This window comes from Podarcis filfolensis (genome assembly GCF_964270895.1).
Source record: "Podarcis filfolensis genome assembly, chromosome: 5".
In the NCBI taxonomy this organism is placed as follows: Eukaryota; Metazoa; Chordata; class Lepidosauria; order Squamata; family Lacertidae; genus Podarcis; species Podarcis filfolensis.
In genome coordinates, this window is record NC_139608.1 from 93,994,603 (window position 1) to 94,022,258 (window position 27,656).

At 43.6% G+C, this 27,656-nt stretch overlaps 2 protein-coding genes across 2 annotated transcripts in view; one reads left to right on the top strand and one right to left on the bottom strand.

Annotated features, from left to right (window-relative positions):
* Positions 1 to 27,656, bottom strand: part of VWF (von Willebrand factor) — a 165,245-nt gene that overhangs the window by 131,228 nt on the left and 6,361 nt on the right. The window contains exons 4-12 of the mRNA XM_083615379.1: positions 26,707 to 26,809; positions 26,410 to 26,618; positions 20,784 to 20,908; positions 12,768 to 12,984; positions 9,772 to 9,894; positions 8,318 to 8,429; positions 7,098 to 7,144; positions 4,424 to 4,560; positions 2,195 to 2,330 (exon numbers count right to left, since the gene is read on the bottom strand). Of these exons, the coding sequence (XP_083471505.1) occupies positions 2,195 to 2,330; positions 4,424 to 4,560; positions 7,098 to 7,144; positions 8,318 to 8,429; positions 9,772 to 9,894; positions 12,768 to 12,984; positions 20,784 to 20,908; positions 26,410 to 26,618; positions 26,707 to 26,809 (1,209 nt within the window). The remainder of the gene's footprint in view (positions 1 to 2,194; positions 2,331 to 4,423; positions 4,561 to 7,097; positions 7,145 to 8,317; positions 8,430 to 9,771; positions 9,895 to 12,767; positions 12,985 to 20,783; positions 20,909 to 26,409; positions 26,619 to 26,706; positions 26,810 to 27,656) is intronic.
* On the top strand, positions 22,639 to 23,436 carry LOC310763262 (putative CENPB DNA-binding domain-containing protein 1; the record flags this gene model as incomplete). Its single annotated transcript, XM_083615145.1, has 2 exons — positions 22,639 to 23,160; positions 23,191 to 23,436. The coding sequence occupies 2 exons, from the start codon at positions 22,639 to 22,641 to the stop codon at positions 23,434 to 23,436; spliced, it is 768 nt and encodes a 255-aa protein (XP_083471271.1).

Genomic DNA, 27,656 nt, shown 5'->3' on the forward strand with positions numbered 1-27,656 from the left:
GGAACGCCCTCCCACCAGATGTCAAAGAGAACAACAACTACCAGACCTTCAGAAGACATCTGAAGGCAGCCCTGTTTAAGGAAGCTTTTAATGTTTGATGTATTACAGTATTTTAATGTTTTTTTGGAAGCCGCCCAGAGTGGCTGGGAAAGCCCAGCCAGATGGGCGGGGTATAAATAATAAATTATTATTATCATTATTCTCCTGCTCTGGACAGCAGGACTCGAACCAATGGCTTCAAGTTACCAGAAGGGAGATTTTGACTCAACATCAGGAGGAACTTTCTGACAGTAAGAACAATTTGACAGTGGAATGGACTCCCACAAGAGGTGGTTGACTCTCTCCTTCCTTGGAGGTTTTTAAGCAGAGGTTAGGTAGCCATCTGTCATGGATGCTTTAGTTGAGATTCCTGCATTGCAGGGGGCTGGACTAGATGACCCCCAGGGTGCTTCCGACTCTGCAGTTCTAGGATACTATAATCTGTCCATGAAGAGAGAATTGTGCACATTTTCCTATCTATCTACATAACCCCAGGGAATGTGCAAATCAAGTTTTCTGCAGATTGCTGTTTGCTCTGATTCAGTGTTAAAGAGCAGGTTTTCCTGGGGGAAAGCGCAAGGGCAAAAAATAAAAAAAGGAAAAGTACTTCAACACGGATGGCACTTTAGAGTGCCTGAAAGGAAGTCTGGGTGAGCCCCTTTCCCCGCCAAGAACTGAATTCTCTTGCACATGATCTCTCAGCAGTGAGAGGGGGCAGAAGGACTTCACATCCTTCCTTTCCCCTGCTTTCCCCTAAGCTTAATAGCAGTATGGAGGACAATTGTGACATGGATAATAGGAGGGGCAAGGGCAGGGCCGGATTTCGGTTTGATGAGGCCCTGAGCTCCCATTGCTCGGTCCCTCCTCCTGCCCACCTAGCAGTTCAAAAGCACGTCAAATTGCAAGTAGATAAATAGGTACCGCTCCAGTGGGAAGGTAAACGGTGTTTCCATGCGCTGCTCTGGTTCGCCAGAAGTGGCTTAGTCATGCTGGCCACATGACCCAGAAGCTGTACGCCGGCTCCCTTGGCCAGTAAAGCGAGATGACCGCCGCAACCCCAGAGTCGGCCACGACTGGACCTAACGGTCAGGGGTCCTTTTACCTTTATCTTTAAGCTACTGAAGTTAATGGGGCCCTTTATATGTCCCACTGTCCTTTGTGAACAACAAATTGTCGCTGTTTTTTATGTTGAATATATGCTGTATGGTAATTTATGGACCTAACAGGTATCTAAAGCCATTTGCACATAACAAAATATGTATTTTATCAAAGTAATTGTTGAACTGAAATACAATTAAGAAGTATATTAATAGTGAAATACATTTAAGAAGAAGTATATTAATAGTGAAATAATTATTAAGCTCTAACTGTATGTAGGTTTTATTATATTTGGTTTTTTTATCTTATAATTTGGAAATGTACATCCAGGATTTTTTTTTTCTTTAAATTTTTTTGGGGGGCCCAAGTGGGGTGCTAAGCTGTAGCTTGTTCAGCTTATACGTAAATCCATATAGGGAGGTTCAAAACTCTGCTCTACTTATGATTCTTCATCACCCACCCTGTGATGCTCTGTTAAGTAATGAGTAGCTGAGAGTGGGGAAAAGAAGACTAGACTGCAGAGAGGACTTAATTTTTATATTGAGCCTCATTATTATTCCCACAGCTTGGCCAGAGTCAACAGGAGGGTGTGTTGTGTACCTCCTAATGTTAAATAGTGGGCCAGAAGCTGCCTGGGGTGGGGAGGGGGAGATATGAACCCACTTCCTTGGCCCAGTCTGAGATACATAGCTGTCAAGCGTCCCTTATTTGGCGGGACAGTCCCTTATCCCAGCGCCATGTCCCGCTGCTGTCCCTTATTGATGATGTCCCTTTAACAAGCTACTGAAGGTAATGGGGCCCTTTCTATGTCCAGCTGTCCTTTGTCAACAACAAACTGTCGCTTTTTTGTGTTGAATATGTGCGATATGGTAATTTATGGACCTAATAGGTATCTAAAGCCATTTGCACGCAACAAAATATGTATTTTATCAAAGTAATTGTTGATCCCTTATTTTGGCTGCTGATCCCTTATTTTTGAGGCTGCTGGTCCCTTATTTTCAAATCTGTAAGTTGACAGCTATGCTGAGATACTCTTAGTAACATGACACAAACACACCTTGCGTGAAAGGGATTTGTACATCCTGCCCGTTCAAAGAAACGACACCACCGTGTTTCAGTTTAATAATGCTGTTCTCCTCCAGAAGCTGGACAGAGGCTGATCGGGTACACACCGCATCAGGGTCATCAGCACACTGAAAAGAAACCCAAGTCTTAAATTAGCATTGCAATTTTGATCTAGCTGCGGCCTCAGTCCATCCGTTGCTGTGAGACCATGCAAGTAATACTTGAACCAATGTTAAAATTGCTATCAGTACACAGCCAGTATCGTTGTTGCGAACTCTTGCTGTGTGTACCTATGTTTTGTAAGTTCTGCTTTGCTTGACAGTAGCTTCCTACAAAGCGTGTTCTCCTTCATGGAGAGCACATGTTGCGGTGGGGGCCGCCAGTACACTCCAAAGTTGGGGGGCGGGCTAATTGATCGTTGGCCACTGATGCGATTGGGGCTTCCCTTGTTGTTGGGAAGAAGTTAATGTTGCCATTTATTGATTGACAGTCAGAAATGCTAAAACTCCTTGCACAAGGCTAGGGCTTCCTCTTTTCGCCCGTGCATCGGATTGCCCATCCCCCCCTTCCTAGAATTAGGGTTGTTTGCTTTGACCTTGCTATGCCTGTCATGGGGTCGTCTTCTCTTGGGGCAGGGGCCTGGTAGGAAATTTGTCCATCTGGCTGATTGGCTGGGGCCATTTGGTTTTTGCCTACTGTGTAGCAAATCGTCACAACTTGTAAGGTTCGTGGTTAGGCATTGGTTTATGGTTTGGTTGGTTGAGGGGCATGGATTGGCTGTGCCTGCCCCCCTAATGCTGCTGCTGCAAGGGATTCCGTCAAAGGAATCGGGGGCTAACTATGGCTTGTCCACTCTGTCAAGGGGGCTCGGGCCACTGCAAGAGCTCCTGGCTGCATTTGGGGAGGGCTGAGGGCAGGTTCCCTGCTCCGTCGCTACCCCCAAGTGTATTCCCCTATTCTGACTTTCGCATCGTGCAGAATGTCAGTCTGTCCCCCATGGTGGGGGCAGATAGTCGCAACCAATGCCTAATCAACCACTCACAAATTTGTATTTTAATAAAGTTGTGGCCAAAATATTTCAAAAATCTTAAACAAAAAATTCTGTGTGATGTGTGAGTTATTGGGGTGGACCTGGGGACCTCGACACGCAACTAGCAGAAAGTTTGAAAGCAATTTACAGAACAGAAAATAAAACACGAAAGATCAATAGAATCAATAATGATAAAAGCAGGGCATTACTAATTCGTTGTAGAGTTATTCCCCCACAATGTCTAAAAACATTAAAAAAAAAAAATTGTGACCAAATAACAGCACAGTGGTCAGCAGCAGGAATAATAAGCGCCTTTTTGCATGAGGGAAAGTGGGCATGTCTGGTTCAGCAGCCGTTCCTTCTCCCAAGGAAATTGAAATTTTGGTTTAGGACAGATAATTTATCAGCACCAAGCTGAGGGTGGAGAACCGTAACAGCTATAGTAATATAAAAGCAATATAAATTTACTGTGTTGATATGCTCCATGTTTCAAAAAAGAGACACACATATTTACCTCTGATAGCACTGGCATATATCCTAAAGCAAAACACCCAGTTCATTAACAAATGTGAAAATAGTATTGCAATTAAGTCACCCATGGGAAGTCTCTATTCTTTGCAAGCTAGCATCTTGCCTGACCTACCATGGGGTATATTGATACACAAGTGAGCTGCTGCCATTATACAAATTACAGTGGTACCTCGGGTTAAGTACTTAATTCATTCCGGAGGTCCGTTCTTAACCTGAAACTGTACTTAACCTGAAGCACCACTTTAGCTATTGGGGCCTCCTGCTGCTGCTGCCGCACCGCTGGAGCCCGATTTCTGTTCTTATCCTGAAGCAAAGTTCTTAACCTGAAGCACTATTTCTGGGTTAGTGGAGTGTGTAACCTGAAGCGTATCTAACCTGAAGCATATGTAACCCAAGGTACCACTGTAGTCTCAATGTAAATCTCACTGTAATTATGTCAGGACACAAGATGGCCTGATCTAACTTTATGGAGGGGAAGAAGGAAAACTCAACACCAGGCTGCCATTTACACAACACAACACAACACAATACCTCAGGCTGCCATGTTCAGCTTTGCTCTCTTCAACATGTTGTTTGCCCAAGCACTTTGTCAAATCGGTCAGTGTGTTTTTGAGTGAAAGAGGCAGCCCTTGTTTTTCCTCTCAAGGAAGATGTTCTTACCTGGACAGTCTCTATGAAAACAGAAAAGGTGTTCTCCGCACAATCTCTGGCAAACAAGTAATGGCAGATGCCGCTGAAGGTGAAATGTTTGTTGTCAAAGCTCTTGAAATGTGATTGGCCAGTGACAGAGCATTCACCTGAAAAAAACAGTACCAAATATTGATTTTAAACAACATGACTTCAAGCTAAAGCAAAGTTCTCACGATCATATTAAAGCAAGAAAGAAGCATTCCTGATTCAAATGGCTGGGCTGAGCAGATGTCTGCCTCAAACCATATTCCTCTCTGGTTGCCCTTGTAAGAATAACTGCTCAAAAGTAAGTATCACTGAGATCTGTAGAACTGAATTTTAAATATTTTTAGGCCTGGGATCTAAGAAAGCTGGTATCAAATGGGATGGTAGGATAAAATAGGACGTGCCAATAGTAATCATGAGATGAAAGACCTCTGATGTGATAAGTAGCAATGTTATTGCTGTTGTTTAGTCGTTTAGTCGTGCCCGACTCTTCGTGACCCCACGGACCAGAGCACGCCAGGCACTCCTGTCTTCCACTGCCTCCCGCAGTTTGGTCAGACTCATGTTTGTAGCTTCGAGAACACTGTCCAACCATCTCGTCCTCTGTCGTCCCCTTCTCCTTGTGCCCTCCATCTTTCCCAACATCAGGGTCTTTTCCAGGGAATCTTCTCTTCTCATGACGTGGGCAAAGTATTGGAGCCTCAGCTTCAGGATCTGTCCTTCCAGTGAGCACTCAGGGCTGATTTCCTTCAGAATGGATAGGTTTGATCTTCTTATAGTTAGTAGCTCTTAGCACTAGTGTGCTTACCTACAACGGACCTGCACTGCATCTTCAGTGCTGCTGATGCAGCAAAAACAACATGAGAGGCAGCAGTTACAAGTCCACCTTTAAGGCAAGACATTTATAGTTCTGGTTGGTTTGGGCAACCCCTTTGTGTTCCATTAGGGTTCCAGATCAGATATACCCAATTCACTCCTTTATTTGAGCTTTCTTTTTAGCAGTGGTCTGTGGCAAGTCGTCACACTCACTTTCTAGGTCTCTGGCATAGTTTGGGGTCCTTTTTACTCTCAAGATCAAGGTGTGTATTGCTGTGTGGTTTTCTGCCCACTTTTATTGTAACCTTGCTATCTGAAAGCAGCATCAAGACACGCTGTCATTTTCTTCTTCTTCGCCTTTGCAGGCATTACAAACACAGGCTATGATAAAACATCATAAAACATCAATATATAAAAATTTAAAATATATACAAATAAACAGCCATGACAAGGATTATATATCATTGGGATTTCTTCCTGCTAAATAGTGCCATTCACCAATCCAAAAGATACTATTGATAAAAACTCAGCCAGCCTTGCAGTTACTTCTGGGTTAATGTCAGACGCATAGAATCTGGTATTTTCATTGTGCTGTGATGTTTGTTGTTGTTGTTTAGTCGTAAACTCATGCTGGTAGCTTCAAGAACACCATCCAGCCATCTCATCCTCTGTCGTCCCCTTCTCCTTGTGCCCTCCATCTTCCCCAACATCAGGGTCTTTTCCAGGGAGTCTTCTCTTCTCATGAGGTGGCCAAAGTATTGGAGCCTCAGCTTCACGATCTGTCCTTCCAATGAGCACTCAGGGCTGATTTCCTTAAGAATGGATACGTTTGATCTTCTTGCAGTCCATGGGACTCTCAAGAGTCTCCTCCAGCACCATAATTCAAAAGCATCAATTCTTCAGCGATCAGCCTTCTTTATGGTCCAGCTCTCACTTCCATACATCACTACTGGGAAAACCATAGCTTTAACTATACAGACCTTTGTTGGCAAGGTGATGTCTCTACTTTTTAAGATGCTGTCTAGGTTTGTCATTGCTTTTCTCCAAGAAGCAGGCGTCTACCCAAAAATGGGGATTGCATGCATTTGCATAGCTGGTTGTATAACAGACAGTAGAAAAGAATATGTTCTACAGTGTTCGACACATTCAAAGAACATCTGCAATGTCTATCATTTCTGGGTATGTTTAAATATCTGCCCTTGACAAAAGCTGAGAGGAAAATGTTCAATCAGGTTAACATAAAGGACTGGAATTATTAATTTTGAGATTTAAGTGACTCTGTTATCTGTTGTATTTAAACCATAGAACTTGGAGGAGCAAATTTGTGTTTTGTTTTTCAATGTCCCTCAATCTGGTTTGAATATTGCAATAAATATATTGCTGTCATTTTCAGTTCTGCATAATAAACCAAACTTTCTTTGTTCCTCAGGTGTGTGAACTTTTTAATGGGGCGTAAGGATAAGGGCAGAAACACATATTCATAACAGACATGTGTTCCAACTCCAGTTAAGGATCCTAGCAGGAATACACATGAGTGTTAGACAGGCATGTGGGTTCAGATGCACACCTCATAACAAACTCATTAAAATAGTGTAATTTAAACAGTGCATGTATTTAAGCATTTTTTTTGTGTGTGTTGTATCAACTTATCAAGGGTCTTCAGTGTGCCATCACAAAATACCTAGTTTAAAATTTGAGTTCACCAACGGGGTAGAAATATGTATCCTTCCTTCAAAGAATCTACAACAGAGAGCAAGATACTATCTGCGATGTGAGACACTTGAGAGTTAGGACTGAAATACATTGTGCAGATTCACTTACTGGTTATTCAATATCAACCTACCTGGGCAAGGTTCATTGCTGCAGATCCAGGTGCCATGCCTGCAAATACTGAAAAATGCAAATTTTTATTATTATTTAGATACATGGGCAAACTGAACATAGCCTATCATTATTCATACTAAAGTGCACATGACATGGAGATTCATGATGGGATCACCAAAGGTCTTTTTCTTTAGCAGTCAAGGAGATGAATTTGATGGGGCAATTGACACAAGGTAAGGGAAGCCATACAGATCCTTGTTCTTGTACCTGCATGCCTACTTCTCCGCAGCTAATAGCAGCTCCTGGGGATGAGAACCTTTTGCACTTTGCACTGGGCTGTTCCCATGGGGGGGAAATCCTTCTCTGGAAGCCCAGATCCTAATCCTTATCGCTGATTTAAATCAATTAAATCTCACTTCTCATGCTGTTATTCAACAAAGTTCTCTTTAATGTTTTACGTAATGATCTTCAAATGAAGGGTGGTATACAAGTAATAATAATACAGTGGTACCTCAGGTTACATATGCTTCAGGTTACATACGCTTCAGGTTACAGACTCCGCTAACCCAGAAATAGTGCTTCAGGTTAAGAACTTTGCTTCAGGATGAGAACAGAAATTGTGCTCCGGCGGCGCGGCAGCAGCAGGAGGCCCCATTAGCTAAAGTGGTGCTTCAGGTTAAGAACAGTTTCAGGTTAAGAACGGACCTCTGGAACGAATTAAGTATTTAACCTGAGGTACCACTGTAATAGTGTCCAAGGCCTTAAGCACATGCATGAGTGTGTTGAAACTTATTCCTTGGGATCATCTATAGTTCTGGCCTAGGCACTTATTTTACACACTGAGATACAGGAGAATCATCTCCATACCAATTCATGCTCCAGGCAAGGAGCTACATGTCTGAATGTTTCCCTATCAATGAAGTTCCTTGTACATAGAAAAACAGCATGTATGGGAGACAGCTAGACTGATGTCTCCTCCCTCACTTGAAAGCTTTCTATGTGTCAGTTGAGTGGAGTTTTTGTTCTTTGGTGTTTTTGGTGCTGTGGAACTGAAACGTGCACCTAAAGCACCACAATCCAAAATAAACATTAGGACTTGATTTGGCTGCATGTATAGATTGGTCCTCAAGGTATATAACCACTGAGTTGGCCAGATATGTAAGTGTCTATGGGGATAATCACACAGGGTCTCATCGCCTGTGACAACATTACCATTGTGAATCCCATTATCCTATTTACCATGAGTTGCAGTCCTGGTAGACAGAAGAGCCGGGAGAGTAGCGCTTGCCTGAATGTAGGCAGGGGCAGTCAGAGCTGTCAACACAGAGGTCTCCATCAAGCAGCTTGCCCTCTAGAGAGGCCAGCAAAAACACTGTTAGTATCCACAAACCACTTTAACCCTAAACTCTAAGGAAGAAGATTGTTTATAAATGTCATAAATGTTTATCAGCTGGCATATTTCACCCTCAACAAAAGAAATTACCGTGAAAATCCCTGAAACGAGACATAATCGACTATAGAATAACAAAAATTATTAGAATTAAACTAGAATTAAACAAAAACTTAACGAGATGCCGGCTACAAAACTCCTTTCACTGAACTAATCAGTTTCCTCAGAAGGAAATAAAGAAATTGTAAGATTTCAAACAAGCTCAAGATCAGGGCTAGAAATGCTTTCTTGGGTTTCCAAAAAAGGTATGAAAACCTCAATGACAAGTTTTAAACATAGCCCTATTTAAGAGAACCGAGCAGTAGTGATAAGAAAACAAGGTTTTAAAGTATTCAAACAAACTCAAAAAACAGGGCAGAAAAGTTTTAAACAAAACCCTATTTAAGAGAACCAAGCAGTAGTAATAAGAAATAATAGTGATATTAAATTAAGGTTTGAAGTTTCAGACAAACTCAAAAACAGGGCAGAGACTCAAACAAGTTTTAAACATAGCCCTACTAAGAAATTGAGGTTTTAAGTTTTAAACAGACTCAAAAACATGGCCGAAGTGCTCCTGACTGCTGATGTTAAAGAATGAACTACTGCAAGTCAGAAACCCTTGCCAAACTATTGCAAATCACCAAGGGATTTACCAGCAGATGCCAATATACCTTCTGCCCACCCTTGACCTTAATGTGCTCCTACAATATTCTGTGATAAACTGGGGCTTCATAGGGGTTCTTCAGCAGACAAGTCAATATGGAACAGGTCCCCTGAACACCATTGCCCTAGCAAACAAAGTTTGCCTTAGCTGAGCTGCGAAAACAGCTCTAATCAGAGAGCTAGTATACTACCCAGTGTATGTCTAGCTGAAAAGAATACATACTCTTACATCTCCAGGCTCAATTAAAAAGCCTCTCACAATATATCGTCTTCATTTTCTTTCCCTAACAGCTGGAATGACTTAGAAATAATTCAGAAGCAACTTAAGACTTTGCAGGCAAAAGGGAAGAAGTAATGGATCATCATCCATCGCTGAGCTCACATAGACCTTTATTTCTTTTTATTTAATAGTAGCTCTTTGATAAAATGCATGTAGGCAGTACGCAAACTGCCTAATCTGGGGACAGAGAAAAAGAGGAGAAGAGAGAGAAATAAATACTCCTAAACATTTGAAAACAGACACCAGTTTTCTTCTTTAAATGAAATGGGAAATGCTACTGCTCAAAGATTGGCTCTGTAAACAAATCAGTAAATAAATTACCAGGGCAGCTGCAGCCATCAACACATTTTTCTTGGCACACTTCATTGATATTCAAACTCTGGCAGGTTTTGGCACAAGGGGATGTGCACGCCTTATACTCCAAGCCAACTGGACATCCTGGCCCTGAAAAAATTGCAGGGATCTGAGAGACAAATCCTTTAGGAATCTACTAATACTCTACTTACTTTATTATACAGAAGGGTGGATATTTTATCTGGTCAATTCCTTTCTCGTATTTTATTTTTTTAAAGCCACTTCTAAGGAGGTAAACTTACACATACAAAACAGATAACGTATTACAGTGACCATACAACATTTGGCAAATAGCATCATGTGTGAATGCTGAAATTCCAAGAAACGTTTGTGAACATCTGAAAACTTAGTTCTGGAGACAGACAGGAACTGAATGTGGCTCAGGAGACATTTTGCTTTCCATGGTGTAAACATGCAGTTTGTTTGTTCTATCTCTGGCCAAATCATTTTTGAAGGAACACCAAAACCTGCAAACAGCTATTGGATACAGTTAACAGAGAGATGAGCAGACATACCACATGCAATGGGTGTTCTTTCATTCTGCCTTTTGCTCTCTGGAAACAATTATAATCTGTCTCCACCTTCAGAGATACAAAGGTGAATGCCTGGCTGTTATTGTTGCAAATTATGGCAATTTGCATTGGGAAATGTTCTGATGCCTTGGAGCAGAAGGGAGCTGCTGTTCAACAATATCTGCAAGGCACCTTTGTGGCCACCCCTGCCCTGGAGAGTAGCCCTAATACAGTGTGTGTGTGTGTTACTTGTATTCAGTAAATAAAGCTACTGTATTAAAAAAATATTTGAAACTGCCAAGTTGCCCTGATATGTACTTCCAATAGGGATCCATTCACTGTTACTAATGAATTTATGAAATGGCCAAAAAAAAAAAAAAAAAAAAATCTGCGGAAAAATCATTGCAAAATTTGGAGCCTCTGTACACAGTTTGGAGACGAGGGTGAATATATAGGGGGAAGATCTCCCTGAAGTATAGAGGCACTAGACTAAATAGGGCTTTGAAAGTCTTCACCAGCACTCATAACTGGACCTAGAAGCTTGTGGCGTTCGTACAGAGCCCCCGGTCGTTTCACGGACTATTGACCTGTACACCACTACTTCATTCTTCCGCTGCCACCAATTTTGTGGGAAAGACCCAGGGTCTCCCGTTGAAGCATTGAGTCTCAGTCAGGTAGAGTTAACAATGAAGATTAGAGTTTATTTCAAACACAAACAAGTTTTAAAATATATTCAATACTGTCACTCTATTCCCTCTCAGTCTTGTTCCTGTCTCTAAATCACTCTGACTCCTCTATCTCCCCCCCCCCCCAAAAAAGAACCAGCCGAACTAACTGTCAAAACCTCTGGGCTGAGCCTCAAAATCAGGTAGGCTCCGCCTCCGGGCTTTCTTATTGGTCAACCTATTAACCCTGTCTCCCCCCCCCCAATACAAACGTATCCCCAAAGAATGGGCAAACGCCACAAAGCTAATACGGAATCAGAGCAGCTGAGGCCCAGTTTATTTACTACTCTCCCACAGCAGGATTCTGCATCAGCTGAAGCTTATGAATTGTCTTCAATCCCTCAGTGGAGCACCTTACAGCATTTGATATGAGAGGTTTCCAATGGATGACCAAGGGCAATTTTGTTGGAGAAAAGCACCCGCAGAACTAGCTCACCTGTCCAAGCTTGTGAAAAAGATCAATGCAGGAGTAGCCCTTGTCCTTTAGAGGGACAGATAAATCAGGTCCTCCTTTAAAGAGGGCACGTATTGCGGTGAGACCTGGAAACCGACACCCTGTGTTGTGGGTGGGTACGATTGGTCAGCCACAACACCCGATTGGTAGGTCCCTCGAAGCTGGGTACAATCTGGCCAATGGGACGCAGTCCAAACAGTCTGAGGGACCTATTTATACCCATGCATGTGACCCAGAGCTTCCTCTTTCAATGCTTGCATTCGGAACACCTGCCCACCTCTCCCTATATTTAGGGCATTTTGCGATTGACTTTGCTATGCCATCGTGTGCCATCTGTTGTCAGGACAGGGGCACGGCAGAAATTTTCCCCACTTGGCTGATTGGTTGTTGCCATTTGGGTTTTGCCTGCCACATAGCAAATCGTCACAACTTGTAAGGTTGTGGATAGGCTCTGGTTCAGGTGATAGGGATGGGAGAAGTCTCTCGCCATCCCTATGTGAAGGGTATTCCGTTAAAGAAATCCAGGGACTTGATAGTTTGGTCAACCCCTGAGAGGAGGTTGTACCCATGCCTGAGTCCAGGGGGACATTTGGGTGGCGGAGATAGCCCGTTCCTGGCTTTCCGCTTATCCAGGTGTTCCCCCTTGGCTGACCTGTGCTGGTGCCCTGGGTCAGCGCTACCTGCATGGCAGGGAGCTAGTCAAACCAGAGCCTATGCAACCAGTCACTTTCTGTAATCAATAAAGTTGTGGCCTAAATTCTGCCCAAAACCAAAATTTGAGCCAAGTGTGAATTTATTTAGGGGGGAGGTTTCTGGGTCTGAACACACAAAAACAAAAACCCTCTTGCCCATGGCCAGTCCATCATCATAGCCTTTGACCTATCCAGATTGTGTTTCATATTACTAGCCCTCATCTAACGCATAATTTGGTGCAGACATTCATTCAGGGACTTGGCCACGGCCACCGGGTTTGGTGAAAAGATGAAGAAGTCCCGTGTGTCATTAGCACAGTGGCAGTAACATCACCTGACATTCCCTTCCAATGGTTACACATCTCTGTTGAAAAGCATGGATAAGAAATAGCCCACAAATGGCTGGCACCATGAGAGATGCAAGGTCAGAGCAATGCCCTGTTTGTGCCCTTAAGCAATCGTGACAGCTTTCTGCTCGGAACTGGGAGTTCAAGCCATGTTCCTAGTGTTTCAGAACTCTCCAAATCAATCTGTACTGCTGTCCAGGGGATAGTCTAGAAACCAAGTCTTGGAAACTTACGGCATTCAGCGCTGGCAGGCCATCCTTCCAGAATCACACCTTGCCGAGCACAGTTTCTGGCATACTCTAGAAAAACGGGACAGTGGCAGTTCTTATCCTGGGCACATCTGCAGATGTCTTCTTCACAGAGGCCAATGAATTGCTCGGGATCAACCAAGTGATGACATTTGGAAAAGACGGTGGATGTCCTCAGCAGCTGGCAATTTTCTATAACGCCCTGCAGGTACAGAATAATTAGAGCTGTCACAAAGCTATTACAATAGGCCTCATGGGATAAAGGTGGGTTCGGGAAGGGAAGGGTGTAACTGCAGGAATACGCAGGTGCTATTCTCTTCCTCCACCCCATGAATTGACCCTGGAGAGATGTCAGGAGCAGGGCTTCATGTCTGAATACTCTCTCCTCTGTTCACCCCTGTCTCATTCGCTGCAGAGACCTCATGGGGGGCCTGGCCCTGGATTTAGGTTTGATGAGGCCCTAAGCCACTGAAGCTAATGGACCCCCTATATGTCCAGCTGTCCTTGTGAACAACAAATTGTCGCTGTTTTCTTTGTGTTGAATATATGCTATATGGTAATTTATGGACCTAAGAGGTATCTAAAGCCATTTGCACATAACAAATAGGAGCCTACACAACACAACACAAAACACTGTTGCTGTAGGTTTTATTTTATTTGTTTTTTATCTTATATTTTGGAAATGTACATCCAGGGTTTTTTCCTTTAAAATTTTTTGGGGTTCCCCGGAGAGTGGGGCCCTAAGCTATAGCTTGTTTAGTTTATACATAAATCCGGCACTGAGTAAAGGCCAAGTCCCCAGTGCAAATCTCACCTTTGCCATCAACTCATTACACAAAGTGTCTTTAGTCAAGGCACAGACTTTCCTTTCAAGTCAGGAGGCAGGCTAGATCCTGCCCCCTCTCTCTTTTGAAAAGAGTTAAATGCTTCATTATGTTATTATAAATTTTATCCTATCCTCCTTTTATTTATTAGGTTCTTAATCCCATAGACATGCCTCAACGCTGCACCCATTTTATCCTCACACTAACCTTCAGAGAGATTAATCTGAGAAACAGATTTAATGTTCACTGAAGGAACTGGCAGGACTCAAGAGTCACGCAGCACTTCTCCACCAACCCCTTTGAGTAGGAAGAAAGAGTAGAAAACCCCATAGCTCAGTAGTGGTGGGCAGAATACAGACTGAACCATAGCTATTGTTCTCTGCCCCCGACAGCTGACCATGGCACATTGAAAGGCGCTGAGGGATGGGGAATTGTGCATTCTTGAGGCAGAGGCTAGCAAACAAAGGAAGCTGTTTTTCTTTATGTAAAAGATCAAAATTCTTCCAACAGGCCCTGGTATTGCTGAACTGCTATTAATAGAACAATGTATTGCTTTGAGAATGAATAAATTAAACTAATGTTTGAAAATGCCACAAAAGTCTCCTGAATACATAACACAGAGGCTTCGCTTCTTCAGCCTGCAGGAGAAATAATCCTCTGTCCATGCACTCTGTTTGATAGTAGTTGATACAAGCACAACTGCTCTGGTATCTTTCCGTAATCCGTAATTCTGCCCAAGTGAAGCTCAGTCTTCCCATGAGGCAAGGTGAGGTGGGCCACCTCAAAGAGAACATTTCTAGCGCCATTGAAGGTCAGCAAAGCAGATAGGTGGGGGCACAGGACACTGGGAAGTTGGCAAGCAGTGCACCCCATATTTAAAGGAGCCTGAGGTGCAGAAGGCATGCTAATGAGCCCTTAGGATTTTCTGCTTTAGGTTAAAAGGTCCAAATCTAGTCCTAGTTCTGACATATATATATATATATATATATATATATATATATATATATATATAAAAATAGGTTAGATCCAGACTTAATCATGCTTAGAGCAGACCCACTGAAACCAATGGAACAAGTTGATCATGACTAAGCTAAGGTCCATTGATTTCAATAGGGCTATTGTAAGCATGACTGCTTGCGCAATCTTCCTAACCATGCCTACTCAGACATGCCCTATTGCATTCAGTGGGGCTTAAGGTAAAGGTAAAGGGACCCTTGACCGTTAGGTCCAGTCGTGGACGACTCTGGGGTTGTGGTGCTCATCTCTCTTTATTGACCAAGGGAGCCGGCGTACAGCTTCCGGGTCATGTGGCTAGCATGACTAAGCCACTTCTGGCGAACCAGAGCAGTGCATGGAAACACCGTTTACCTTCCCGCCGGAGCAGTTCCTATTTATCTACTTGCACTTTGAGGTGCTTTCGAACTGCTAGGTTGGCAGGAGCAGGGACCGAGCAACGGGAGCTCACCCTGTCGCGGGGATTCGAACAGCCAACCTTCTGGTTGGCAAGTCCTAGGCTCTGTGGTTTAACCCACAGCGCCACCTGTGTCGCCTCTAGAGTCTAACTCTAGAGCCAACCCAACAATATCATCACAGTTAAAATGCCTGTCATTACTGCAAAAGTGGCTCCTCCAAAGCTGGGGTCTCATGATGAAGGGTAGCAATAAAGAATCCTGTTGTGGAGGTCCCTTGGGGCACTGGAACGGGCTGCAAGCCCTCCATACTAACCATTCCATGCCAAAGGGCCATTACAACCAAAGCATTGTAAGTTTTTTCTAAACAGGCAAAAGCTGCAAGTTGGGCTAGATGTGGTTAGGTAGGCAGAACTAGACTGGCTGAGGGCAGAGGAAGGAAGAATTGTCCCTGTTCTGGGAGTGAAGAGCATTGAGGGCCTTGGTTCAGCATCTCCAAGCAAAACCCCAAACAAGCCGAAAGCATCAGTCATCAGAAAGTTCAATGGTACGAAAACAAACAGGCTTATTTGTATGAACCAGGACCTCTGTTTTCTATCAACAAGTGGCTGGGTGTTGCAAAAGGGAACAGAAGATGGAAAGCAGATTGGCAAAAAACAAAGTTAGCACCTCAAAGGAAGTCCAGAACATAATAAACAGTCTGGGTGAGGCAGTTTGGGTAAGAGACAACACAGAGAGGGGGTGCTTTCAGACATACATGACTTAGCAGCCGCTTCTAGTCATTGCTGGTCAACTGTAGCTGAATAGCGACTCTAACCTGAATAACATTTTATAACCAGGTGGCCAATTCCCCTTCCTCAGACCCAAATGTGTGTATGGAGGGGGTGTGTGATTTTTATTTAGATCATTGTTTATGGATAAAGGGTTACATATGTGTTCCAACCCTTGCTACAACTCTGACCTCCCCATCTTAGAACTGAATGATCCCTGCTGCAGAACTTCCAGCGGTCGAGACCGCTTGCACTGCCCAAATAACTGCCTCTCTCCCCACCAAAGACCCACATCAACGCAGTCAAGAGGTCTAGAGCAGGGGCAGGCAACCTAAGGCCCAGGGGCCAGATGAGGCCCAATAGCCTTCTCAATCCGGCCTGCGGACGGTCCAGGAACCAGCGTGTTTTTACATGAGTAGAATGTGTGCTTTTATTTAAAATGCATCTCTGGGTTATTTGTGGGGCATAGGAATTCGTTCATATATATTTTCCCAAAATATGGTCTGGCCCACCACATGGTCTGAGGGACGGTGGACTGGCCCACAGCTGAAAAACGTTGCTGACCCCTGCCTCAGATCCTTAATGGCCTGGTCTTTTATTGCAGCAGAAATAAAATCTATTGAATGTTTTTGAACCACTGAGGTTTCTTGGGATGCCTATGCCTTTTAGTAGCATGGTACAATACAGTTCTACTGTCCACAATCAAATCCCTCGATCGATGAAGTCCATTCCTCTTCCAGCATCTGAGGGACGGTGGACCGGCCCCCTGCTGAAAAAGGTTGCTGACCCCTGGTCTAGAGGGCCTGTTAAAGAGGAGAAGGAATGCTAGGCTCCAAGTCGGAGGCCTCTCTCTTTTAAGCCATCCACTCCTGTCGTAAGAGGCTGGTTGACGCAGCCCTAGAAGCATAAAAGCTCCCTGCACACTCTCGGGCTTAGTCAAGTTGCTCGCTAGGAGGCTGCCCTGCTTCACAGGTTTTTTGCTGGATTGGACCACATATTCTCCAAACTGTACTTAGTAGAGATCTTCTTCTACCTGCCCCGCCTTTGCACAGTGTAAGTGGCCGACTGGCTGCAACATTCATTGCAACAACCACGCAGGGTAAAGCAGAGGCATACAGTGGTACAGTTAAGTACTTAATTCGTTCTGGAGGTCCGTTCTTAACCTGAAACTGTTCTTAACCTGAAGCTCCACTTTAGCTAATGGGGCCTCCTGCTGCTGCTGTGCCGCTGCTGCACGATTTCTGTTCTCATCCTGAAGCAAAGTTCTTAACCTGAAGCACTATTTCTGGGTTAGCGGAGACCATAACCTGAAGCGTATGTAAGAAGAAGAAGAAGAAGAAGAGTTTGGATTTGATATCCCACCTTTCACTCCCTTTAAGGAGTCTCAAAGCGGCTAACATTCTCCTTTTCCCTTCCTCCCCCACAACAAACATTCTGTGAGGTGAATGGGGCTGAGAGACTTCAAGAAGTGTGACTGGCCTAAGGTCACCCAGCAGCTGCATGTGGAGGAGCAGGGAAGCGAACCCGGTTCACCAGATTACAAGACTACCTCTCTTAACCACTATACCACGCTGGCAAATACAGAGGTACCACTGTATTTGCAAGCAAAACAGTATCCACTTCACCTTACTTTGCCAACAAGGAACACCACTATATCCTTTTCTTATTTTTTTATCACAATTAAAGACCATAAATGAATAATTTTACAGTTACTAATCGATAAAACAAACCGTGTGTACATCAAAATAAGACAGTAATATACACCCGTGTGGCTTCCCTCCACCACAGCTCGACTTCTTATAAATTAGTGTATATATTACATTGTGTCATTATCCTGTTCATTATCTAACCATCATTAAACTTATTTCTAATTGATTCATCTTTACATATTTAATCTATACATATCAACATACTGTATTTTTTTTTGGACCAGTATTTTCCCATATATTCTTCAAAACATTGCCATTCTTTCCTCAAATTTTGATTAGATTGACTTCTTATAGCTGCCATTAATTTAACCAAACCTATAAATTCACCTGATTTGTTTATCCATTCCTCCTATGTGGGGCTAATATCTCCTTTCCAATGTCTTGCGAGTAATATTCTGGCCGCCGCAGTTGCATATAAAAATATTCTTTTCTTATCTTCCCTACTCTGCTCAAAAGGAAAGCCTTTTCAATTGAAATTTTAAACATCTTTTTAAGCTCTTCTTGAATATTCCCCCAGAAGCTCTTAACTTTCTCGCAGCCCCACCAGATGTGCATCATTGTCCCCTCTGCATTTTTGCATTTCCAACATAAGTTGGATTTTAACTTATAAATCTTGCCTAGTTTTATAGGTGTCAAATGCCACCTATACAGCATTTTCATGATATTTTCTTTGATAGTTTGGCAGGCAGTAAATCTGATTTCCGACTTCCATAATTTCTCCCACTGGTCCAATTGTATTGTATGGCCAATGTCCTGGGCCCATTTTACCATTACTTCTTTTACTGCTTCATCTTTAAGATCCCATTCCAATAAAAACTTGTAGGTTTTAGATAATAGTTCTGTATTGCTTTTTAATAAAACCATATGCAATTTGGATTCTTCCTTACCAAAACCCGTTTTCTTGTCCGAATTAAAAATATTGTATAGTTGATGATACTGAAGTCAGTCAGCGAGACAATGTCTTATCTCCTCAAAGGCTTTTACTTTTAAATTCCCTTCCTCTTCTTTTAACAATTGTCTATAGGCTGCCCAAGGGATGCGGGTGGCGCTGTGGGTTAAACCAAAGAGCCTAGGACTTGCCAATCAGAAGGTCGGCGGTTCAAATCCCCGTGACAGGGTGAGCTCCCGTTGCTCGGTCCCTGCTCCTGCCAACCTAGCAGTTCGAAAGCACATCAAAGTGCAAGTAGATAAATAGGTACCACTCCGGCGGGAAGGTAAACGGTGTTTTTGTGAGCTGCTCTGGTTTGCCAGAAGCGGCTTAGTCCTGCTGGCCACATGACCCAGAAGCTGTACGCCGGCTCCCTCCACCAATAAAGCGAGATGAGCACCACAACCCCAGAGTCGGTCACGACTGGACCTAATGGTCAGGGGTCCCTTTACCTTTACCTATAGGCTGCCCAGCCACTTTCCATGTTGATTTTTTAACTGCAAAGGCCTCTACCCGGGATAGCCAGCACGGATTATGGGGCTCTAATAACGGTTGATACTTCCTTTCTTTTATCAACTGTGAATTTTCATCACAAAACCACAAAAAAATGGGCACAGAGAGTTGAATCCTACCTCTTTCCCAGTACTACCCCTGCGCTCAACTTTGCATCCTTTCCGCTGCATTTCCCTTTTCAAAACAAACGCTCTACTCTGCCTTCTCTCTCAACCGCATCTCCAGCTTGCAGTGTTTACAGTAAAGTACATTGGCCTCTCTCTTGCTCTCTCTGCCACAGAACTCCCCCACCCCCACAAAAAATGCCACAAATCTTAAGTATGCATTTGTCTTGGCAGGCCAGTTGTTTGCAATGTAAAAAACAAACAAACCACAAACTTATTTCCCCCCACGAAGATAGCATGACTTAGAAAAGGCATGAAAGCATCTTCCTACTAATTTTTCTTTCTTTTTCTTTCTGGGTGGATGCCATTGTTTCCTATGGGCAGATCTTACTTCTGCTCCAGAAGACGAAAAGATGCTGTCAACCCCAACCTCTTATTTTATCAGTAAATAAATGTTCTGAAAAGGAAGCAGGGATATTCAGGTGCTTGAATTATCGAGTGTACAGTGGTACCTCGGGTTACATATGCTTCAGGTTACATACGCTTCAGGTTACAGACTCCTCTAACCCAGAAATAGTACCTCAGGTTAAGAACTTTGCTTCAGGATGAGAACAGAAATTGTGCTCCGGCGGCGCGGCAGCAGCAGCAGCAGGAGGTCCCATTAGCTAAAGTGGTGCTTCAGGTTAAGAACAGTTTCAGGTTAAGAACGGACCTCTGGAACAAATTAAGTACGTAACCAGAGGTACCACTGTAACACTCTGCTTCATTTGGCTTTTGCTTCCTGAGGCTCCGGTTCCTTATTGGGATATTTGGTTGCCAGTTGTGAAATGGGCTTCCCTTAGCATCTAACTGTTAATCTCTCTTCCCGACTGACCACAGACGGATAGAGGAGAGAGCACAGAAGGGACAAGAAGAGCTTACTAAAATCCCACCTCCCTCCTAACATGGCTGCTAAAGGTACAGGAGCCCTGTTGCCCCCCTTTGCTAAATCCTGCTGTGTCACAATACCTGAAGACCTGCTAAAAACAGCAGGCAGGTGACGAGTACAGGTGAAAAGGCCCAGGAGAGAGTCACAGCTGCCTTGTCTTCTGATTCAGCCGTGATTTTTTGCAATGTAACAGTATTTGAGAGAAGCAACAGTGGCCGAAAGCAAATTTTGGGTGTGTGCCTCGCTTCTTTTCTTTTGGAATGTCAAAGGAGGGAGTGTTGCACATTGTCTCTGCTAAAACAGGTTCTGCAGGGAATTTGCATGGTTTCAAAATCTGATTGACCAGAGGTGACAGTCAGACAAATGAAATGGGAAGGGGAAACTCCCTTTAAAAAATGCCATTTGGAACTTTTAAGTCCGTTATCAGTCTCCTGCCAAATGGGTAAAGAAAAGGTGTTCGCAGGAATTGCCTGAGTCCTGTCAAAAATCCACACTAAAACGCTTTGTGCAAATTTTAAAACAGCATCTGAGAAACTGCTTAGGACAAGTAGAAACTGGTTGCCATCCACTGGCAGCAGGAAAAGGCCTCTGCTGTGGGGTTTTTAAATCATGAACATACAGTTCAAGAGAATAAGGTGCATTCTTTAATATGCTTTGAACTCCCCCATCTGAAATGCTGTTATTTTGGCACAGGAAATACCGTGTGTGTGTGAACATGAATTACTATTTTGTACTGCAAAACTATAATATAAATTAACTAAAACGTAGGATTCCCTTCTGCCCTGCTGTCAATGAATCTCTCGGTGCTGTACCAACCTTCTCTTCCATCTCAGATGAAATGTTGCAGGTATAGCTTGGGGGACTGACCCTCTGGCACCTCCTATCTTCACTGTGCATGGCCCAGGAATTAGCAAAAATGTAGGGGTTCTCTTCCAGAGTTCCTGCAGTTGCAAGGAGGAAAACAGGCCATTACTTGAATAGGACAATTTGCTTAGAGTTCTCTGATCAAGAATGAAGCTTAAGCAAATGAATCTTCCTTCCTCAACGGTCGATTGTGCTGGATAGTTTTCTGCAGACAAGCAGACCATTTAAAATCTTCTGCCCAAAGTGCGCAATTGTCTTCTAAACATGTTCCCACAATGTGATCCTTAGAATGATAACACATCTGAAATGTAACTGCCAAATACCTCCTTATAAAGGTTGGAACTGTTTACTGAGGTAGCTTCTTATAAAGAGAAGACATCAGAACTCCAGAGAGCATCACATTTCATTATTAACCTAATTTAATTTAAAACAACAAGTGATGAAAACTTGCCCACGTTAACCGGTTACAGGTCCTATGAATAGCACTATCGAGAGTGATTATTTGTACATATAAAAGTAAAAGCATGCCTGGCAGTTGTGGTGGACTGAAACCAAGTGGCTTGGATGTAATCAGTTTGAGAAGCAACCAGCAAAGAGAATATGTGGTTAGAGGAATTGATGCTCACCATAACTCATGGAGTTTGCTATCTAGTGGAGTGCTGGGTCCATGTGGGGCAATCTTTGGACTGCCCCCCCCCCAGCCATTGGAGGGAAGCCAGGGCTTCCATCATTGGCCAGGCAGACTGGAGCCAAAACCCCATTTAAACAGGCCAGTCAGAGGTGTTGAGGTGTGTGGTTGCAGCCTCTTATAAGAGCGGGCTTCACCCACCCCTCCCTCTTTCTTGAGGAGCAACTGGCAGATAGAAGGTGTGGCTAGAGCAGTGGTTCCCAACCTTATATTGGCCATGCCCCACCTAAGCATCTCCAATATCCTGATTCCCCGCCCACCCCACCCCCCGGATGTATAATTCTTATTATTCAAAAAGTGAACTCCTATTCACATGGAGGAAACCTAAAAGGCAATTAACTGTTAACTCATTTTTGAATTGCCCCCCTAAAATCGAATTGTCCCCCAAAACATGGCTACCTATGTGAAAACCACATCCACTGAAGCACAAAGAAACATCCACACCTAATCTACACCCTATTATTATTATTATTATTATTATTATTATTAACATTGCTGTTTCAGAATTTTAATGAAAGGCTTCCCTCATTAGCGGGGGGTGGGGGAGATAAGAGGGAAAGACCCTGGATAATTCCACAATGGGAAATTAACAAAATCTTAATGGAGTGCAGTGCAGAGAAGGCACTTAAAAAGGTCCATTTGGAAACAGCCTCTATGAGTACAGTGGTACCTCGCAAGACGAATGCCTCGTAAGACGAAAAACTCGCAAGACGAAAGAGTTTTTCGTTTTTTTAGTTGCTTCGCAAGACGAATTTCCCTATGGGCTTGCTTCGCAAGACGAAAACGTCTTGCAAGTTTGTTTCCTTTTTCTTAAAACCGTTAATACCCAGGGTGCATTGCTTGAAGAGGTGCAGTTGCGACTTGACTTCGAGGAACAACTCATAGCACGCGGTGTGGTAGCCTTTTTTGAGGTTTTTGAAGACTTTGGTGATTTTTGAAGCTTTTCCAAAACTTCTTTTGCAGCCATTTGGTAAGTTAAACTTTTAAAACTTTTTTGGGGGTTTTTGGATTTTGGGTTGGGGTGTTTTCTAGGAGTTTTGGTGCTTTTCAATTTTTTGGATGTGAAGCACTGATTTTTTTCTTTGGGGGGGGGTTTGCGAAGGTAGGAGCTGTGCTGCCATGGGGCCCAAGAAGACTGCTGCCGCAGAGGCCAGTGAGAGGAAGAAGGAGAAGGTTACGCTGGAAATGAAGAAGGAGATCATCCAGAAGCACGACGGTGGAATGCGTGTGACAGACCTCGCCAGGGAGTACGGGAGGAATCCATCGACCATCGGGACCATCCTGAAGATGAGGGAGAAGATCCTTGCGACTGATGTAGCCAAGGGAGTCACCAGGATCATGAAGAACCGCCCAGCTGTTCTGGAGGAGGTGGAGAAGTTGCTGCTCATCTGGTTAGAAGAGAAGCAGCGTGCAGGGGACACAGTGACTGAGGCCGTCATTTGTGAGAAGGCCAAGGCCTTGCACGCAGACCTCGTCCGGCAACAGCCAGGAACCTCAGGCGAGCCAGAAGTCTTCAAGGCAAGCAGAGGCTGGTTTGACCGGTTCAAGATGAGATCTGGAATCCACAGCGTGGTCAGGCATGGAGAGGCTGCCAGTTCTGATGTTCCTGCGGCTGAAGACTTTGCAGCGGAGTTCCTGGAGGTTGTGACGACGGAGGTCTACGTTCCACAGCGGCTGTCCTCCAAAGAACTGAGGGACATTTGCCAGAAGTGGAAAGATGTGCAGGCTTTTGCACAGCGGCACCACCCTGACAAGGACCTGACACGTGACCTTGCGAACACTTTTGATACGAGGGTCATGTCGTCTTTCAGGGAGGTGCTGAAAAGGCGGATGAAGCAGCAGACCATGGACAGGTTCTTCAGCAAGAAGCAAAGAGTGGAAGAGGAACCTTCTTCGAGTTGTCCCTCAGAGTCTTAGAAAATGTATGTACAGTACTGTACACTTTGGTGATTTTTAAACTTTTTTTGACCATAGGAATGCATTAATTGATTTTCAATGCATTCCTATGGGAATCTGTGCTTCGCAAGACGAAAAATTCGCAAGACGAAAAAACTCGCAGAACGAATTAATTTCGTCTTGCGAGGTACCACTGTATTGGATGAATAAGCAAGGGAGTAAACATTGGCTACAAGAGATTGCCCTCTACCTCTGAAAAAAGCAGGCAGCTTGCCTGCCAACTGCCTCTATTGACGCTCCCCCTACGAAGCTTGACAGCTCTGCCAGCAGATAGCAATATTCCGCCTCTTATTTTGGAATATTTTCGTGGACTTCCCAGTCATGCATATGCCTAACTGAGTCAGCATTCCACTTTTTTCATGTATTTTTTTCCCAAAAGAAGGATGTTTTTCAGGTACAGGGACTCTACAGGGCTAGAACAAGGTCAGTCAGAAACAATGAAAAGAGACCTTTGGCATTTGGCTGTTAATTTAACAGCCCTTTCCCACTCCTGTAAGAACACACTCACGGTGTTTTAAAGTGCAAAAATTTTAAGATACACACACACACCTATTCTGAATTCAGTTTTTAAACTCCACACAATAATACCCAGAGGTTATTTGTAATGAATTCACGGGGAATTTGAATGCACTGTTTAATAGTTGAACCAATTTGTCTAAAAGACTTGCTGCCATAGCCACATCTCTACCTCATTTTTCTGTGGACTCCTCTACCCTAACAGGCATTAGCCTCCTAATGTGCTTTTTGCAGGAAATAGCACTTACACGAAGAACCAGGTTGGAAGGACAATTGTTATCGGGAAACAAGGCTGCGTGGAAAAACCCTCCCCATAGGCCAATCTCCAAATCCAGCTGCTTTTTCTTTTTTTAAAAAAAAATATCCAGTGCTAAGCACACTTCTGTATGTAGTATCGTTGCTAAGGCTGCAATGACCAGAATCATAGAATCATAGATTTGTAGAGTTGGAAGGGACCTTCAGGATCATCTCATCCAACTGCCTGAAATGCAGGAATCTGCAGCTGTCCCTTGTAGGGATCAAACCTGCCACCTTGGTGTTAATCAGCACCATCCTCTAACCGACTGAGCTAATATTTACTTCTGAGCAAATTGCTCTGGTTCGCAATTGCTCCGTAGGAGTTTTCACGCATGAAACTTAAATATACTAGAAGACATGACAAAAGAGTTGATTAAAGAGGACGTTGATCATAATGTTGGGATAAGTAGGAGCCAGAATTATTTCCAAGGATAAATCCTGCCAGGTGAATCTTATCTTCTTATTAAATTGTTATTGGATTACTAGTTTGGGTTACTGAAATATACTCAGAGTCGAGAGTGGATTTCACGCTTTTTATTCAGCTCATAGAGGTGAGGAGGAATGAATGTTTCCCCAAAATATCTGCTTTATATACATTATTTACACAATGGGCTGCATGTGATTGGCTAATTCCAGGATTCTCCTGTAGGCCAATCAGATTGTGGATTCACTTCCACCTGGAGCTGGATTGGGTGGCTCCTGCGGACCAATCATGCTGCTGCATTGTTCTAGGACCAATCAGACTGCTGCATTCCAAATCCTATTGTTCTAGGACCAATCAGACTGCTGCATTTTGGATACTATTGTTCTAGGACCAATCAGACTGCTGCATTTTGGATCCTATTCAACTCAGTACATAACAGTTACTGGTGTACTAGATTGTGGGCATACGGTGGACTACATCTGACAAAGTTTGCCAGGCTATTTTGGTTAGCAAACTAAGCAATAACACCATCGGGTGGATTCAGAACTGGTAAAAAAAAACCCTCTGCTCTGAGTGCTCATTAATGGCCCCTTATCAAAGTAGAGATATATTTCAAGGAATTACTGGACTTTCCAGTTGAATAGTTCATTCTCTGCATGAAGCAAGACCAAGGCCCATTCCTTGGCATCACAACTTGAAAGGACCTCAGGACCTCAGGAAGCTGAGCTGAGCCAGACCCTTGGCCTGAGATCTTGGAGGGCTACTGCCAGGTGAAGTAAATAACACTGGGACCACGGACCATCTGTCACTCCATATAAAACCCTCATAAATGGAAGTGTAAACAGATTTGAATGTGAGCCAGCCAGTCCACCTACAATAATTTCACCTCAGCTAGGGGAGTTCACTTGGTTGCCTTAAGCAAGACAACATTCTCTCAGTCTCGGTACTCCCATCTGCAACTTGAATATTGTAATACTGATGTACCAAGCTGGATAGGAAAGACTGCTGAGAAGAACTCTGAATACTTTCTTATATTTTTTTTTTAAAAAAAACTATAGAAAAGGTATAAGGTAGTATTATCAGCTAATTTACTAATTTCCGCGCCACCAGAGCATGATTTCTGTTCTCATCCTGAAGCAAAGTTCTTAACCCGAGGTACTATTTCTGGGTTGGCGGAGTTTGTAACCTAAAGCCTCTGTAACCTGAAGCTTATGTAACCCGAGGTACCACTGTAAAGGTAAAGGGACCCCTGACCGTTAGGTCTAGTCGCGGATGACTCTGGGGTTGTGGTGCTCATCTCGCTTTACTGGCCGAGGGAGCCGGCGTACAGCTTCCAGGTCATGTGGCCAGCATGACTAAGCCGCTTCTGGCGAACCAGAGCAGCGCACGGAAACACCATTTACCTTCACACCGGAGCGGTACCTATTTATCTACTTGCACTTTGACATACTTTCAAACTGCTAGGTTGGCAGGAGCAGGGACCGAGCAACGGGAGCTCACCCCGTTGCAGGGATTCAAACCGCTGACCTTCTGATCGGCAAGCCCTAGGCTTGAGAAGAACTCTGAACACTTTCTCATATACTATAGAAAAGGTAAAAGGTAGTATTATCAGCTAATTTACTTTCCTGCTTCAAGTATAGTTGGAAGAAAACCATGCCAAACTGTCCAAATCTCTCCTGAATAATGATGAACCTCACCTTCTTGTGTCATGAAATCATCTTCACCAAAGCTATTCAAGTTGCCACAGAGTCCACAGGTCTTATTGTAGTGCTTGTCCGCAAGAATTATATGAATGTTTCCACTGATATCAGCCTTCACCACAAAGCCATGTTCTTCACTGGATAACTTATAATAACCTGCCTCCATTTCTATAAATACTCCATTGGAGGCATGAGGTATTGAAATCCTATGATTAGAGAAACAAAGATTCCTAAGTATAGGATGAAGAGAAAAATGCATTCTTCACAATTCATTGCCGCTATCAAAATCTTTACCTTCCATCACCTTGAGTCACCGTGCCGTCTAAAAACAAATGAATATCAAAATATTCTCCGAGGTACAGGGAAATGCTGTTTCTTTTTCCATTCTGGTAATCGCCTGGAAAGAAAGAAGACGTTATGAGTTTTCTCCCTTCAAAAATGACGCTTGCCCTTTTTAAGAAGTACAGACAGACCTTAAGGCCAGCCCCATACTGTTTCCTCATGTGCCCATTCACTCGACTTGAACTTGGGCTTAGCATACAGGTTTTGTTTATGGCACTTAGTATGTAGAAATCTATAACACAGCTGTTTTCTGAGTTCTCCCCGAGAGCTGAGGGAGATGCCAGAGCCCTCACCATTGCCTGAGACCATCCAGCAATCATGGCCTCATGCCAGCATGACTGATCTTGCATACAGAAGCTGAGGAGTGATAACAGGGTGCTGCTCCTGTTTGTACAAAAGCCCATTTTAGAAGTAAGCAATCCCAGGGGAAGCAGGGTGACGCTCTAGCTTGACGTGGGTATGATCCCACAGAGAGGGTGGGCCTTTGTCCTTCATCTGAGTCACACTCAGAAACAAAGAATACAGCCACCATCTAAGTGAATGTCCCGTTTTGCTGTTTAATTCCTGATGTCCCTTTAGAAACATTATCCAAGTGCAACACCACTAAAATGACGATTGAGCACTAATTAACCTTTAATTATTTCAACTTAGTCAAAACCGCTTCACAACTATGTTACATTTTCCGTTAGGCCCATTATGCCGCTAAACCTCAGTAAATGGAATTGTGTCATTGTCAAAGAGGACAATGATTTATGATTTCAAAATACTGAACATAGAGGGATATATGCCAGGAAATCTTTACTGGGTGCCATTCCCTCCAGCTGTTTTGGGACTACAATTCCCATCATCCCTGACCACTGGTCCTGTTAGCTAGGGATGATGGGAGCTATAGTCCCAAAACA